Consider the following 15,223-nt stretch of genomic DNA (forward strand, 5'->3'; position numbering starts at 1 on the left):
CCGGCTGCTCACTCCAGCCCGCAGTCTTGCTTAAGAACACCTTAGCGCCTGCCCCCAGGTGCCAAGTCTCACCTGATGGGAACCTCTCTCCGGTGTAGTGCTAACTCCTGGAGGTTTCCTAAAATGGGGTTGATTGTATACCACTTGCATTGGAAAAACCTGGAGACACTGCAGTAAAATGCAGATTCACGGGCCCCATCCCCGCCCTACTGTGTGAGCATCTTCTGGCGGCATTTGATAAGTACGAGCTCAGAGAGCCGAACGTGGGTGGGGGGCGGGGGGCATATCTCATTTAGCACAGACGTAGGCAGATGGTTATCCCCGTGTCCTGCCTCAGGCTGGGTGGAATCACCCGAGCTGGAGTCGACAACCTGCTTTAAAATCAGCTGTTGACTTTCATCAGAAGATTGGCCAAATGACCTCCAACATTTAACCAAAAGGACTTACAACCTTTACAGGAGTGGAAAGTATGGAGTTTGCGGTCCTCGCTGTAAGCTGAAATGGATATATATTTTTTCTGGAACTACAGGGAAGAAGGTTTTGTTACGAGTTAGTGCGCTATTTCCCTCTCAAAGTCAAGACTATCCCAAAGAGAAATCATAAAAATGTTCCTTTATACACAGGTGTGTTCTCTTCCGTGCAGTGAGGGCGGGGCCGCTGCTCCTGGGTGGTTCCTGCGGTGTTTCCAGAAACAACTACCTACCGTACAGCCCGGCCCACCCAGAAGTCACAGAGAATGAACACGTGGGAAACGAGTGAACTTCAGAAACCCAAGCTGTCCTCCTGGAGGAAGCGCTTTAACACCTTCTGCATCCTCCTGCCTCAAACGCAGCCAGAGGTCTTTTTGGCGCTGGCTTGACCGTCGGTCGGTGGAAACAGGAATGTGGGATTGACTCCTCCACACCCCACCCCACCTCCCACCAAAAAATTGTCAGTTTTTTTTCCCTCAGGACATAATTAAAACAGAAACAGCAACTATGTCTGAGACACAGTCTGTAGTTCAGCCCCCAGATTTCAATGTATTTGCAACGTTGGCATAAGTATTTAGCACGTAGTTTGGACTGTGTACAAATACACCACAGCTTTGAAACTGCACCCCCCCCCTTTCTCCTACTTGTGTGTTCACCACTCAGGTTAGGGACAAAGTCACGTCCAATCATGCTTCGCCTTAGTTAATACCAGGGACTGAAGTGTTTACATTTCTCCTGGCTTCTACCAAAACCCTGAAACTAATAAAAGATCGTTTGTATGGTTCTTATAACCTCGAGTAGGGATTGGTGGCTATAGTGTGGGCAAATCCAGCGTGCTACTTGCTTTTGCAAAATAAAGTTTTATTGGCACACGGCCATCCCCATGGACTTATCATGTATTACCTGTGGCTGCTTTAGCAACATAATAGCAAGAGAGACCACATTCGGGCCTTTAAAAAAAAAAAAAGTTTGCCACCCCCTAGGGCAGCGTGTCTTAGGGTCTTACACAGCAGGCTCAGGAATCAGAATGCCTGGGTCCAAATGTGAGTGTACCCCGGAATAGCTGTTGAAGCAATTGAACAGGGAGGCCATCAGTCTGGGGGTCGCTAATGCCTTGTTAGCCCATGTGAGCCAACCAGACCTTAAGCGAGTGTCAGTGCCCCAGAATGCAAGGAAATGAAACATAGTAACAACTGATCACAACAGCCAATAGGCTTTCTCAAGTAAGGAAACCACTTACCCTCTAGTCAAACAATGTCCTTGCTTTGCTTCCATCTGCGCCTCGTCTATAATGACCTCTCACATCGCTCCTGTTCCTGAGGCCTTCTAACCATAGCAAATCCATGTGCACACAAATAAACTCTTAAAAATTATTTTTTCAATGTGCATTTTTAAATTTATTCTTTATTTTAGAGAGAGGGGAAGGGAGGCAGAAAGAGAGGCAGAGAAACATCAATGCGAGAGACAATCATTGAATGGCTGGATGCCTTCCGTATGAGCCTGGACCAGGACCAAACCTGCAACCAACCCAGGCTTGTGCCCTGACCGGGAATGGAACCGGCGACCCTTTGGTTCATGGGACAATGCCCAACCAACTGAGCCACACTGGCCAAGGCTAAACCGTTAAAATGTTTAATGTGCCCCAGTTTACCTTTTAACAGAGCCAAGAGATCTCGGGCATCTCGTTTAGATTTACTAACACTCCTGAAGGCTCAGTGTCCTCATCTGTAAAATGGGAACAACACTTACCTCCTAGAGCTGCGGTGGGGATCCTGTAAGATAACACAAGTAAAGCACCTGGTGTAGTGCTGGACAATACATAAGGGTCGTTAGGATCGCCTAATTGTAGAACACTCATTCTTTTTTGGGAATACGCTTCTCTTTTAAATAGTCCTAAAAGAGATTCTGACTTGCGGTTAACTACTCTCAGCAACATTTCTTTACACATTCATTAGCTTTAGACTTGCTCCAGCAATTCTGACTTCATTAAAATTATAATTATTTCTTTAATTCCATTTCCTTTATCTCCTTCTTCAACTTAATCCCTGACGTGGGCTGCTGAGGCCCTGGGGCTCACGGAGACCCTCTCACGAGACAGTTCTAGAAGAGAAAGAAGATAAAATAAGAGCCAGACAGAGTCGGGAAGATGAACAGTGGGCAAATTAGCAAATATGCTTGAGGAACCAAAGTTGTGCTCCAAGAACTGGAATGCACCTGGGAGGAGGAGGAGGAGCTAAATGATGTGAAAAGTAGCTAAAACACCAAATGCAGGCCAGCAAAGCCATTAGCAACAAATCATTTACATATCCTTAATCCACTAATTAATTCTCAGCTCAGCGTAACCCTGCTTCTCCAATATTTCTGCACCGCTGACCAGCGGTGTCCTTGGAAATCCCAGGTAACTCAGATGCAGTGGGATTTGAGCTGGGCCTTTGGGGTTTTGTGGGTCGATCTCTATTCTGGGAAAAGGTATACTTTTTGGAAAGACCACCAATGATAATAAAGCTTTTTATAGCCCTTTCTGGGGGCTTAGTAAAATTTATTTTTTTCCTAGAAAATAAAGATAATATGTTCCGGTGCAAATCACAAATTTGGAAGGGTCTGACCCTGTGCTTGGCACTGAGAAAGTACATAGGGGTAATCAGTGTTCGCTTGCCTCCTTGAGAATGAATTCCATCCCCAAGATAGGAGTTCATTTGTTTCTCCATCTGTTCAACATGTGTTTTTCAAGCACGGGCCGCGAGTCAAGCACAGTTCTAGGGCCTGGGAAATAGGGTCGCCAGGCTCAGCAAAAACAGACCAGCCAGTCAAACTTGAAGTTAAAACACACAATGAACATTCTTAAAAAGTGTAATTATGTTCCGCACAACACACTCACACTAAAAGATTATTCATTGCACATCTGAAATTCAAATTTAACTGGATGTCCCCTATTTTACCTGGAAACAGGGTCATGACCTTGGCAGACACCATCCCTGCTCTTTTGTGAAGCTTTGTACCAACTCCAGCCTGGGGAGCCCACAAGAGCCAGTTCCCCGGTGGGGCAGCCTGGGGGACTGCGTGTCCCTGTCGCTGCCTCTGGGGGCCCGTTAGCAGATGGCACTCTGGATGGGAATGGCCACCTCGTTTCCCTGTCGAACTGCTCTGTACCTCTTCATCTCCAGGGGTCTGGGCTCCATCTATAGGTGCTCCGCACAGGCCCGGTTCATGAACAAGGACCACTCTGCAAACGGCTGGCCTTAGATCAAACTCGGTGCCAAACCGTGCCCAGGGCCAGAGAGGAGAAGACTCTCACATACCTTCAGAGATACTGAAGATACAGAGGAAACCTTATTTTGCCAGAATCCAGATAGCACCTGGGGGAAGAACGATCTTTTATTTTAAAATGTTTGATGAAGGTACTTCAAACAAAATAAAGGCTTTCCAAAAAGGAAAGGGGGACAATTGGGGAAAAAACTGTCACCCTGTAAAGAATGCTAAAGAGTCCTTCAAAAAGTAATTTCTTAACATAGTAAGTAAGGGCGAGCCAAAACACCGGTTTAACTAAACGGTAATATAATCAAACACCATTGCCAGTAGTGGACCAGAGCCGGGATACTGTGTGTGAACGGAGGAACACAGCATACAGAAGGAACAAATAATGAAGAGGCATTTTATTGTCAGTACCGACTGTCGTACAATTGAAACACAGAAGGAAAAGTCACAAGAATCCACAAAAGGACAGATTCTGAGAGGTGCAAGGGACACAGTATCCACAATAGAAAATCATTGCGTGACAGCAACTCCTTTCTGCCCAGCTGTGAAAGGGAACAAGAGGTCGATATCTATAGAGCGGGTTTCAATTACGCTAAGGTTTTTTGTTTTGTTTTGTTTTTTTAACAAAAAGAACAAAAAGAAAAGAAGGAAAAACAGAGAGACAAAGATTGTATTGCGGTTTCCCAGTGAGCACAGGATGAGCCAGGGCTGGAAGCTTCTTTCCTTCACCCTTCTCTTGCTGTTGTCCCGTGATGTCCTAGGGGATCGGTGGCTGGCGCGTCCCACGCATGTCACACAGACGGCCATGCTGGACAGTTACTGTCAGTGCTCCGATCGGTAGGCAGGAAAAGTCTCTGTTCGATGAAGCTTCAGAGGACTGGCGACATCTTTTCCAAAAAGAATGTGAAAAACAGCGGTTACATGTCGAGAAAGCCCACAATCAGATTAGCTAGTCACAAGTGTCTAGGGAACAGAAAACAAGTAACTGAGGACCCTGACTGTTCCCAGAGGCCACTCACAGTGATATGCAAATAAGAGCCATGAGAAATTGTGTGATTAACATATCATTTGCATGTGGCTTTTGCCCGGAGCTATACTCAGACCACTGATTATTTTCCTAGGTTTTTCATTTTCATTAACTCCCAGGGTATTTAGGAAAAGTGAGACAAAAATCACAGGACGGTGGGAACTTTTGGCTTGGACACTCTTTGTAAACCTGACCAGAAATAGGACAATATTATACTCATTATACCTAGGAAATCGTCCTATAAAGGGGGATTTCTTAAAATCCATTTGGCCTTTATGATTTCAGGTTTAGGTTCCAACGAGGAAAGTGAGAAAGGTTACTGTCAGCCCCCGTCTGTGACACAGACAGGCGGATGGTAAACTTTCTCCAGGAAGACCCAGAGGCGGAAAGTTGTGCGTTTTGCAGACCACGTGGTCTCCTGGCGGCTCCGCTGCCTGTAGCGCAAAACAGCCGCAGTGTCCACTGATCGAACAAATGGGCGTCCATGTTCCCAACACACCTTTGCTGACAGAAGCGGGAGAGGCTGGAAACGCCCAGCAGCCCGGCCCCCCCCCCCCCCCCCCCCCCCCCCCCCCCCCCCCCGTTTGCCTCTCCCTGCTTGCCGATCCCTGCCAGGAGAGCCCTTGATGTTATAAAAACAAGAGGTTTTACTGCCATCTCCTGGCACAGGTTAGCAAGAGCCAAGAAACACACAGGGAACGGACACCTGGGCAGAACGACCTGGCGTAACTTGAGCGCAGTCCTCGGGGGAACCAGATGTGTGGGACAGGCCGGGAATCACAGAGACAGGACCACAGCTAAGAGGGCGTGCCCGCCCTGCCCAACCAACACTGACCACGCGAGAAAGTGGAGGGTGGCCTGTGGCCCTCAAGTCTATTCTCTGACCTCTGACAGACCTTGGTCCACACCCTTTGAAGTCCTATGTAGTCCTGACCAGTGTGGCTCAGTTGGTTGGAGCATCATCCCACCAACAGAAAGGTTGCCAGTTCGATTCCCAGTCAGGGCACACGCCTGGGTTGGAGGTTCGGTTCCCCCGTCTGGGTGCATATCAGAGGCAACCAATCAATGTTTCCTCTCTCACATCAGTGTTTCTTTTCCTCTATTTCTCCCTCTCTTCCCCTTTCTCTAAAAATAAATAAATAAAATCTTAAAAAAAAAAAGTCCTACGTAAGTTACGGCAGGCAACCATCGAAACACAAGGAAAACAAAAATCACAGATTCGGGTACTCGCATGCCTCAGATCTGAACCATAAGAACATTATGTATCTAGTCATTCGGTCACTGGCACGCAACAGCAGGGAATGTCAGAGAAATCCCGAATATCAAAATATCCTCCATCGCTAGCAAATCACTTCTTCCAGCCTCCCAGCCATTACGAACAGCAATTGTGTGCTCTTCCCTCCGCCCCCCCACATGTCCACACCAGCAATAACAAGTTTTACTACAAGTACAAAGCCAGGTACAGCTTTACGATAGTTTGATGAAACTTCCTGCAGGAAGCAGACAGCATGCCACCAGTATTAATCCCAATCCTCGGTCAAGTGCAAAGCCCTTCTCTGTGCCGTTAACTGCGGCTCCTTAGAGCCCTAGTCTGCAAGGAAAGTGACTGAGAGCGTGCCCTTGGAGGCAGGCCGAAATGAAAACACTGCAGCTTCTATCACGATGGCTCACTGAACCCCTCCAGCTTGGCTTGGGTGCTGATTTTGTGCTTAAAGCCAGGAAATGGACCGAAAGATTTTCTGGCGGGTCTGCAGATCACAGAAAGGGCAGGAGCTGGCGCTGGTCTGCAGCCCCATCCAGGCCAGGCCTGTTCTGTGGCCTACACAGGTCATAAGACTTGCTTGTCGCTATTAAAGCAACTGTGGACTTTCCCACAAAGGTGCTCACTTACCTGCTCTGTTGTGACACTGCAAGGTACCACTGGCCCATGTCCTGCCACGGCAGGATGGACAGGAGGTGACCGCAAATGGTCCTTGGTAAATGAAGCCAGTGGCTCGACAGGAACACGCCACTCCCACACCTGCCCCGTTTCCCTCTTGGCATGTCCCTCTGGCCCCACGGACGGGCGAGTTTGAGAGCCTGGTTTCTTCATCATCTTTCCACTTTTGCTCTTCGCCATGACTTACTTCTGTCTTAACTGCTTCAGACATGACATCTGTGACTGTGTTAGGATGGATATCGAAAACCCATGAATCATGTGTGCTGGACCCAGTCCTGTGGTGGAGCTACGTCCAAAGCACAGTGCATAGGGTCACAGACGAGGCCCTCTGAGACAAGGAGCAGCCCTGGACCAGGCATCAGAGCCCCAGAGTTCGGATGCTATCTCAGCCACTCCCCAATCATGTGATCGTGAGCTACTACTGACCTTCAGGCATCTCGGTTTCTGCCTTCACTGAAATAGAGAAGACAGTCCTGCTCCTGCCAACTCAGTCTGTTGGCAGGAGAACCGACCAGCACCCAGCTGTCTCCTAAAGCCCCTTAAGTACCGGCCACACTGCCTGCCTTCTGCTCTTTACACCTCCAGCTCATTTCTGCCTCAGGGCCTTTGCACTTGCTGGTGTCCCCAGATGGATTCATCTTCCCTCACTCTCAGTGTGGCTGCCTCTTCTCAGACTGCAGATCTTGGGAGAGATGCCGACAGCCTCCTGTGACCCCATTGAAAGAAGCCCCTTTATCATCCCCCCAACCCAACAGCTCTGCTTCCCTACTCTCTATAACAAACACTTTCTCTTCAAGGTGGCGTGTGTCAAGTTTGAATTTAATTATTGACTGCGATCCTTGTTTAGACTACAAGGTCCAGGAGGGAAGACACACGTGCATCTACTAACCCCAGACTCTCCCCATCATCTAGAACCATGCTTGGCACAAAGTAGATGCTCAATAAACATTTACTGACAAAATGAATGAGTGAGTGGACAAACGATGGAGAGGTGAAACACCTCAGCTACTGACTATTATTATACATAGATGATCTCGGACACATTACCAGCCCTTCACATTTTCAGGTTTTTCACTGCAAATGAATGTGACCCACTCGCAGGTGGCTGTTTCAAGGACAAAATGGGATCATGTGTCTTGAGGCCTCGTGCAAAGCCTGCAACACAGCAGGTCTTCAAGAAAGGGTCACTTTTACAAAGATACTCGTCAGGCCTTGTCTCCCTTGTAAGAAACAGATCCAGCCCTTCGCTAGAGGCACGTTCGTACAAAAAAGGAAAGAAGAGGTTTCCTAGTTGACAAATTTGCAGATCTCTGGTCTAAACAACGTTAAACAGACTCTTTCCTGCAAGGGATCTCTGAGCCTCGGAAGCGTGATTTGCACGCTGAGTTTCGAAAAAGAGAATTAACACATGGCATTTCCTCCAAACTTGTGAGACATCAGTACTCCTAGGGGGCAAGGCGACATGTACCAGGGGTAAGATGACACAGAACACAACTGGGAAAAGATGAGTCTGCAGTTACATGATTCGGTGCATTCCTACAGAAATCTTCTGAATAGTGTCGACAGACACTTGTCGAGTGTTTCTCTTTCATAAATTTCCTCCAGTTTTCATGGTAAAACTTCACACATGTTGGTTCTGTATATGCCTAACCAACCGTAGCAGAGGGTTTCTCTATGATAACGGGAAAATAGGATGAGAGAAGGAGTGAGTAGATTAAACAAGTCTTAGCATCATTCCTCTCAGCCACCAAAAATAATAAGACAACAATTCCAAAATCAGCCAGCAGGTGACGCCATAAGACTAGATTTAGGGAGGAATGGAAGGTTTCTCAAATCAGATAAATTCTCCCAAACCAAGATTACATCAAGGAGGACAGATCAGCCAGAGAAATTACAAGCCGTAAACACACACCAGCAAATCCAGAAGAAAGTGCGCACCATGCAGTTTCGCCATGTGACCCACACAGGGCCGTGAAGTAGCTAATTTTCCCTGCTTTCGGTTCCCTTCCCCCCCTCCCCTGGAGAAAGGCAGGGAGAGTAGGTGGAACAATAGATACACTTATTCCGTTTATTTGTTGTGAAAATGGCCACCCCCAATAAGCAAGACCATTTTAGACGGTCTGTGAACTACAGTCTTGTAAGAGAACAAATTACTGAAAAATTGTGTCCCATACAACACAGACCACACACATCAGCACTATCTCAAGGAACACGGGCCACTACAAAGCAATCCCCTCGATGAAATAAATGTGGTCTGCTCTACACAGAACACGTGGTGAGGAGCTGTCTCAGGAAACATTGGTACAAATTAAATAGCAAGATAAAATACATTTCCACGAATTCCTACACAAGTAACAAAAATATGTGAAAACGAAGCGTTGCATGAAATAACTAGTACCAACCACAAAGCAAAAAAATAATGTTGAACCAAAGACAATGCCGTTCTCCTGCATAAACAGATTCCAAGCTCATGGAGAATGTTCTGCAGCCAAAACGGGAACAGTGTAAGAATTCTAACTGAAACAAGGTGTACATTCAATGAGGTTCATAGCATGCATCAAAAAGTCAACACTGAAAGTTTTAATTGTCTTCTCCGAACCCGAGGACAAGATACCTCTAAAGCCCTATAATGATCTGTCACCAAGCTCGATGAGCCATCGTCGTGGCAATCCTGTGACATTTACCCTGGTCCTCACTGAGTTCATCCGAACCTGAACCACCAGTCTCTTCCCGTTACTGCCCCGTAGGTACTGTCGCGGTGTCCATTTGGAAAACCTGGACTCACAACCTGATTTTACAGGAATACCTCATCACTTTGGAGTGACGGGTAAAACCATGATGATTAATAAAGCTGACTGGAGAGGGATTAAACCCAAATGTAACTGTGAGAAGTTGTTCGGCGGGAGGCTAGATATTTTGGGTGGAAACAGCAGCAGGGCTGACTGAAAGAACGGGGATTTCTGTCTTTGATGGTCTGGATTCCCCTGTTCCACTTCCCCAGGGAACGCGGTCCCTATTTTTATTTTGGAATTTGTGGGTTTCGAGTCTCCAAGGGTCATCTGAGACCTGTCCGCCTTGTAGGGGCCTTCCAGCCAAGACAAGGGCTTCGTACATGCAGGCCAGTGTGCGAACCTGGTGGCGGCGGCTGCTGTTCAAACCCTGCGTCAGTGTGCTGAGAATCAGGTGCGTCCAGATGTAAACAGGGTGGGGTAGTCACCGATACCTCAGGAGCACACAAACCACATGCTAACAGCAGCTCAAACGTCCTCTTTCGATTTAAAAAAGATTTTTAAAAACATTATTATGCAACCAGGGCCCCGATAAGACGCTGACTTGGCCTCAGAGTGCATCTCAGGAAGGTGTACTTATTTCAGCTGAGGATGGTTGGATTAGTTAAGGGTTGTAACCTGAGTGTGTTCTTCATAGGACGTTTTCTGTCCGAGTTGTCCTGAAGATTTTACAGCTCTGGGATAGCCGCTAATCAATTCAGAAATCGCAACTTGGTGTAAGTGCTCAGGACTTCCTCGCTCTCGGCGTGTCTTTGCAAACATGGTAATTATTCTAGGGAAATACAGTGACTCATCGCCGCTGGTGCACGTGGACGAGCCTCAGATTGCCACGCTGCATCTCAGGAATTAAGGCCATTTGTCAACTTCCTCTCTGTGACGCCTACATCCCATTGGTTCTCAGCTTTCTTTTGCATTCAGGACAAGTGGAATCTAAAAAGACCTCCCTCTTCTGTAAAGGTTGTCTTGGTGCGCGTAGAGAGTCAAGTCATACAGCCATTCAGTAGGTTTGCGTGAGCACAAGTTCATGTGCTTTACCTAATTGTGTATCAGAAGTTGCTATAACAGCAAACAGTGGTGAAATACACTTTAAAAAAATAACTGTACTTAAGTAGATGAGACTGAACGAAATTGAATAAACAGTGTAAGGGGTATATATATGGCCAAAACTGTGATGGTGTGATTCAAACATTACAAGTTTCTGAAGATGACACGGGACAGAGGACAATTGCGACACCTGGCTCTAACCCAACTCTGGGTGTGGCTGTCTCAGGAGGCAAGGTCGGTTACTTAGCGAAGCACTCACGCACGCGCACACGCCGGCATTCAGGACGTACAGGTAGGTATTCCTGAGCTCTCCCCCATCCCCTGTCCTGCCCTAGTGACCAGAGACTGGAGTCGTGAAGACGACCCGGGAAATACCCTTGGTGCGCTCTTCACACCCCACCTCATGGCTGCTCCGAGCACGGCCCTGGGAGGATAAAAAAGACCCAGCTTTCCTGCCTGCCTTGGCATTACCGCTTCTCGGAGGAGCGGTCATGAGTCAAGGGGCCTCGCCACTGAGTATGAAACGAAAACTGTGAGAACGGCTATAAAGGGGGTGCCCTCCGCTGCATCTCACGAAGGCCCGTCACCAGAGAGTCCCACGCTGGTTACAATCAAGTATGGGAGAAAACGGAGAGCCACTGGGAAGAGTTCTGCGGGGCAGAGACGCCCTGCAGGAGGGACAGGCTGGGCGACCAGGGCTCGGAGCGGGCATTGGTGGCTGGGCCCCTGGTTTCCAAGGGCCCCCATTCACTCTCGCTCTCCCTGCTCAGAACGCTCCTGCGTCTGAACGAGGAGCTGCGGGAGCGCGCAGGAGTGGCATCTAAGCCCCACGGGTGGAGAGTCCTTCCACAAGACTCCCCCACAGGCCTCTTTATTTACAAATGATGCGTGCACAGCTGTTCTTATAGACTGCTACACATGAAAAGCCACCTGTGGATGTCTAAGGAAATGTTCATCGAATTTTCCTGTTGGTCCATTCTGTGCCCTGGTTCTGAGACTGTGTTTTTGGAAGCGGGGTGTCTTAGGATTTGTGTAGAGTCACCCCGGACTGGAACCCAGGACTCCCAGCCTCAGCCCATTCTCTTCACCTAGACGCGGTTCCTAAGCTTCAGATGAACCTGGGGGACCAGGATGGCTGGTCCCCACCCTCAGAGTCCCTGACTCCTTACGTCTGGGGAGGGGCCCGACAATCTGCACATTTAGCAAGTTCCCAAGTAATGCTGATGCTGTCAGTGGTCCATCCACCAGACTGTCTCCCTCAGGGGACCCCGGACCTCTTGCCCAGGCCACGTAGGCATCTGTGGGAAGCACAGATTGTTCAGCCACGTCCTTCAGCTCTTAATCTCTGGGGTGCAGGGCCCAAGAATCTGCATGTAAACCATTTCTCCCAGGACGTCCTGATAGAGCCAGTGCCTGGGGGGTGAGACCCTGATGCGCCCCTGGCCCGGGAGTCTGGCATCCAGCAGCAGAGGGCTGAGCTGAGCCCCGCTCCTTCGTAGGACGGCCGGGCGCTGGCACCCTCACCTGTGCTCGTGGTTCCCCTCCCACACACAGTCACCCACACAGGGTCTCCCCCAGCACAGCGTCGCCCCCGCACAGTCCCGTCGCCGGCACTTACCTTGCAGGCGGTAGAGCTGGCCCGTGCTGTGCTGCCGGGTGATGTGCTGCCAGTAGGCGCTGCGAGGCACCATGGTGCTCAGCGAGGCGGCCCGCTCGCCCATCTTCATCTGCAACTGTGTCAAGGCAAGAAAGTCACGCGTCAGCTACCAGGGCAGAAAGAGACCGAGACACACTCGGGACTCAGCGCCGGTGTCCTAGACCCACGGAGGCGACATAAGTCTCCATTGCTCGGCTCCTGGTTTAACTGCACAAACACGCGATGGGACGCTTGGCAACCACAAACCAGAGGAAGGCAGGTTTAATCAACAGAAAGGGAACCCACCACTCGATCTGGGGAAAGGCCATTTTCATTGCTCACATTATGTGCGTTCTGTGAAATGGTACTGCTTAGCATTTTGCCGACACAGACTGGCTACGGGGGGGGGGGGGGGAATGGAGGATATCACTATTACTAATTGATTGCAAAGCCCATTTAAAGTTTTCTTTCTTCTTTTTTAAAGAAAACTCCCCACTCTACACGAGTCATCAGCATGGTAGTTCTAGGGAAAATATCTAAAATAATATGAGACTTCATACCCTGGAGACCAAAATCATTGTAGTTGATGAGACTGAACTTGGTGGGGGGGTGCGGGGGGGAAGGTTATAACCATTTGCTCCAAATATAATTTAATTTATGGCTGCATTTATGTGTGATTGAATTTTCGCTCCTTATCACAATAAGGGCACAATTACCAAAATGTGTCCCCAGGAAGAATCCCACAGCACTGGGTTCCATGAGGACATTTGAGTTTCTTACACACACCCTGTCGGTTGGAAAGAGCAAGAAGCTGAGAACGAAGCTAGAAGAAAAACTCTGTGGCTGTGTCCTTCTCTCTGTCTGTAGATGACAATCTCGTAATCTAAGAGCCACAAGCGGACACACCAAACCCCGGCGACTCCCGGTTACATTCAACCCCGTTTGCATGAATGCAAGAAAATCAAGGGAGGAAAAGGACTGAATTTTCAAGGTATGCTTACCTGACTGTCCTACTATGAAGAGATTACATTTAATAGAATAGGAAATTTACTATGAGAACCACATTTGGGAAGGAGCCATCCCTTCGAATCGTGCGTGGCAGTGGTGAATACGCATCTCGGCAGTGCCGCTCACTGTGGCTGTATTTTTAGGAAGCTTATTTTGGAAGGAGGAGGAAAGTCACGTTTTACAGAGATCACGACAAGGCCTGGCTCCCGGCTTCTTGGGCAACCCTTTGAAAGAACAGCTTATTTTATGAAAGGAGCATTCTAATTGTCTTGGAGAAAAATGATGAAAAAGTCTTGTTTCATGCAAAAATGACTGAATTCTCAAAGGGTGAGAGAAGACTTAGGAAGTAAATTTGGTGAAAACAAGGAGAGTATCCACCCTTGGTTTTCTGTATTGTTGTCAACTAGTTCCAGCTCAGTGAAGAGGGACAGGAACAGGGCTCATGGGCGCCCCCTGGTGGAAATATAAATCAACACTACATTTCTGGAGTTCAACTTGGGTAACCTTGGGTATCTGGAGAGAAGAATTATATTCTTCCTCCCCCCACTCTCCTCCTATTTAAAAAACCCAACACACTTTTACACAGTTTGTTTTTCCTTTAAAATAAACATAGTACTTTCCCATTCAAAGGGGAAAATAACAATTACTCCAACCACAACAGATATAAGTAAAGGTATTTCTGCTATAACGTGATAGAGACATTCCCGGAAAACCTCCCGTTTTGCAAATTGTTAGAAAAACTGGGTTATGGGGAGACCACTCAAAATACACGCCCATTTATAACCACAGTCACTGTCACTTGGGGAGATAGCTTGGGGGCTGGAGGTTCACGTGGATTATAGAAAATGCAGAAACGCATTTGGGTGGAAATGCTGGCTCCCAGTCTTGGAGCCATTTGAGCCACAGTCTTGGAGTCCAGTCATTTCCAGCTACCTGGGGTGCCCACTCTCATGCCTCCATGCTGTTGAAAACGCCGCTCCCCAAGCCAGAGAGCTGTCCCCATCGGCCACCTGGTTAAGGCCACCCTTCCCTTCAGGAGTCAGCTCAGGAATCACCTTTCTGGGACGTTTTGCTGACATCTCTTCCCCCATTAATTGACACCAGGTGCTGCTCCCAGACACAAAGTCCTGCTCCAAGTCTGGTCACTGACCATTTTGGGACAACTGCTACACTAATCTGCCCCGCAGGACAGGCATGAACTCCCCCAAGTGGGGATTATAACTTTAATTTCTATCCCCAGCACCTAGCCAGGGCCTCTGGAGGCTTAACGAATAGAGGGTGGGTGGGTGGGTGGATGGATGGATGGATGGATGAATGAATGAACCCGGCCTTTGCCCAGGTTGCGGGGAATACTTTGCAGAAATAAATCCTAATCAACCCAGAGAATGAGAAGCCCCTGGGAGCCCAAGGCTGAATTCCTGCTGAAGCTCTAGGTCCAGGTGAGAAGAAAGTGGTTTTCCCTGGCCGTGGGGGACGTGGTAGTAAGACCCTGCCTCATTCTACTTTTCCATTCATGTGATGAGCAGACACGAGGCCTTGGGAAGATCCACTTCCATGCACAGGCATGGTGGGGGCGGCCAGTCCCCCAGGGCAAGCGCGGCATGACATTTATGCATTCAATGAGCAGTGTTAGCTCAGGTCCCACCAGGGAAGAAAGACAAGCCTTTCCTGCAAGTCTAATGCCTTCTTACCCTTCAATCCTCAAACTGTCCCCCTAACTAGCAGTGATACACCCCGGTCTCTTCCTAACCCAGCCTACGTGACTTCGGAAACTGCCCAGTGGCCTAAATAATCAATGGCTCTAATGGGTTGGGCTTTGAAGGCACAGGGATCACAGCGCTGCCAGGGAAGGAAAGTAACCAGAGGGTCAGAAACCCATTTCCCGAATTAGGGTGCTCTCCCTGGGCTGTGTGATGTGGGACACACCCTCCCCTTCTCTGAGCCTCAAAGTCTCCTTTCTCGCAGAACTTCCCTTCTAATGAGACAGATAATTAAACCAAACCAATAAGAGTGATCAGATTACCACAAAAAGGAATGAGGTTCAGATTCATGCTA

At 48.4% G+C, this 15,223-nt stretch overlaps 1 protein-coding gene across 4 annotated transcripts in view; it reads right to left on the bottom strand.

Moving 5' to 3' along the window:
* Positions 1–4,101: 4,101 nt before the first annotated feature.
* Positions 4,102–15,223, bottom strand: part of DOK5 (docking protein 5) — a 232,362-nt gene continuing 221,240 nt past the window's right edge. For all 4 annotated transcript variants that reach the window (XM_053926002.2, XM_024559408.4, XM_053926003.2 and 1 more), the window contains 2 exons: positions 12,143–12,257; positions 4,102–4,612 (listed from right to left, as the gene is read on the bottom strand). In XM_053926002.2, coding sequence (XP_053781977.1) covers positions 4,548–4,612; positions 12,143–12,257 — 180 coding nt within the window. In that variant the 3' untranslated portion in view covers positions 4,102–4,547. The remainder of the gene's footprint in view (positions 4,613–12,142; positions 12,258–15,223) is intronic.

Source organism: Desmodus rotundus, chromosome 6 (assembly GCF_022682495.2).
Source record: "Desmodus rotundus isolate HL8 chromosome 6, HLdesRot8A.1, whole genome shotgun sequence".
NCBI lineage: Eukaryota > Metazoa > Chordata > Mammalia > Chiroptera > Phyllostomidae > Desmodus > Desmodus rotundus.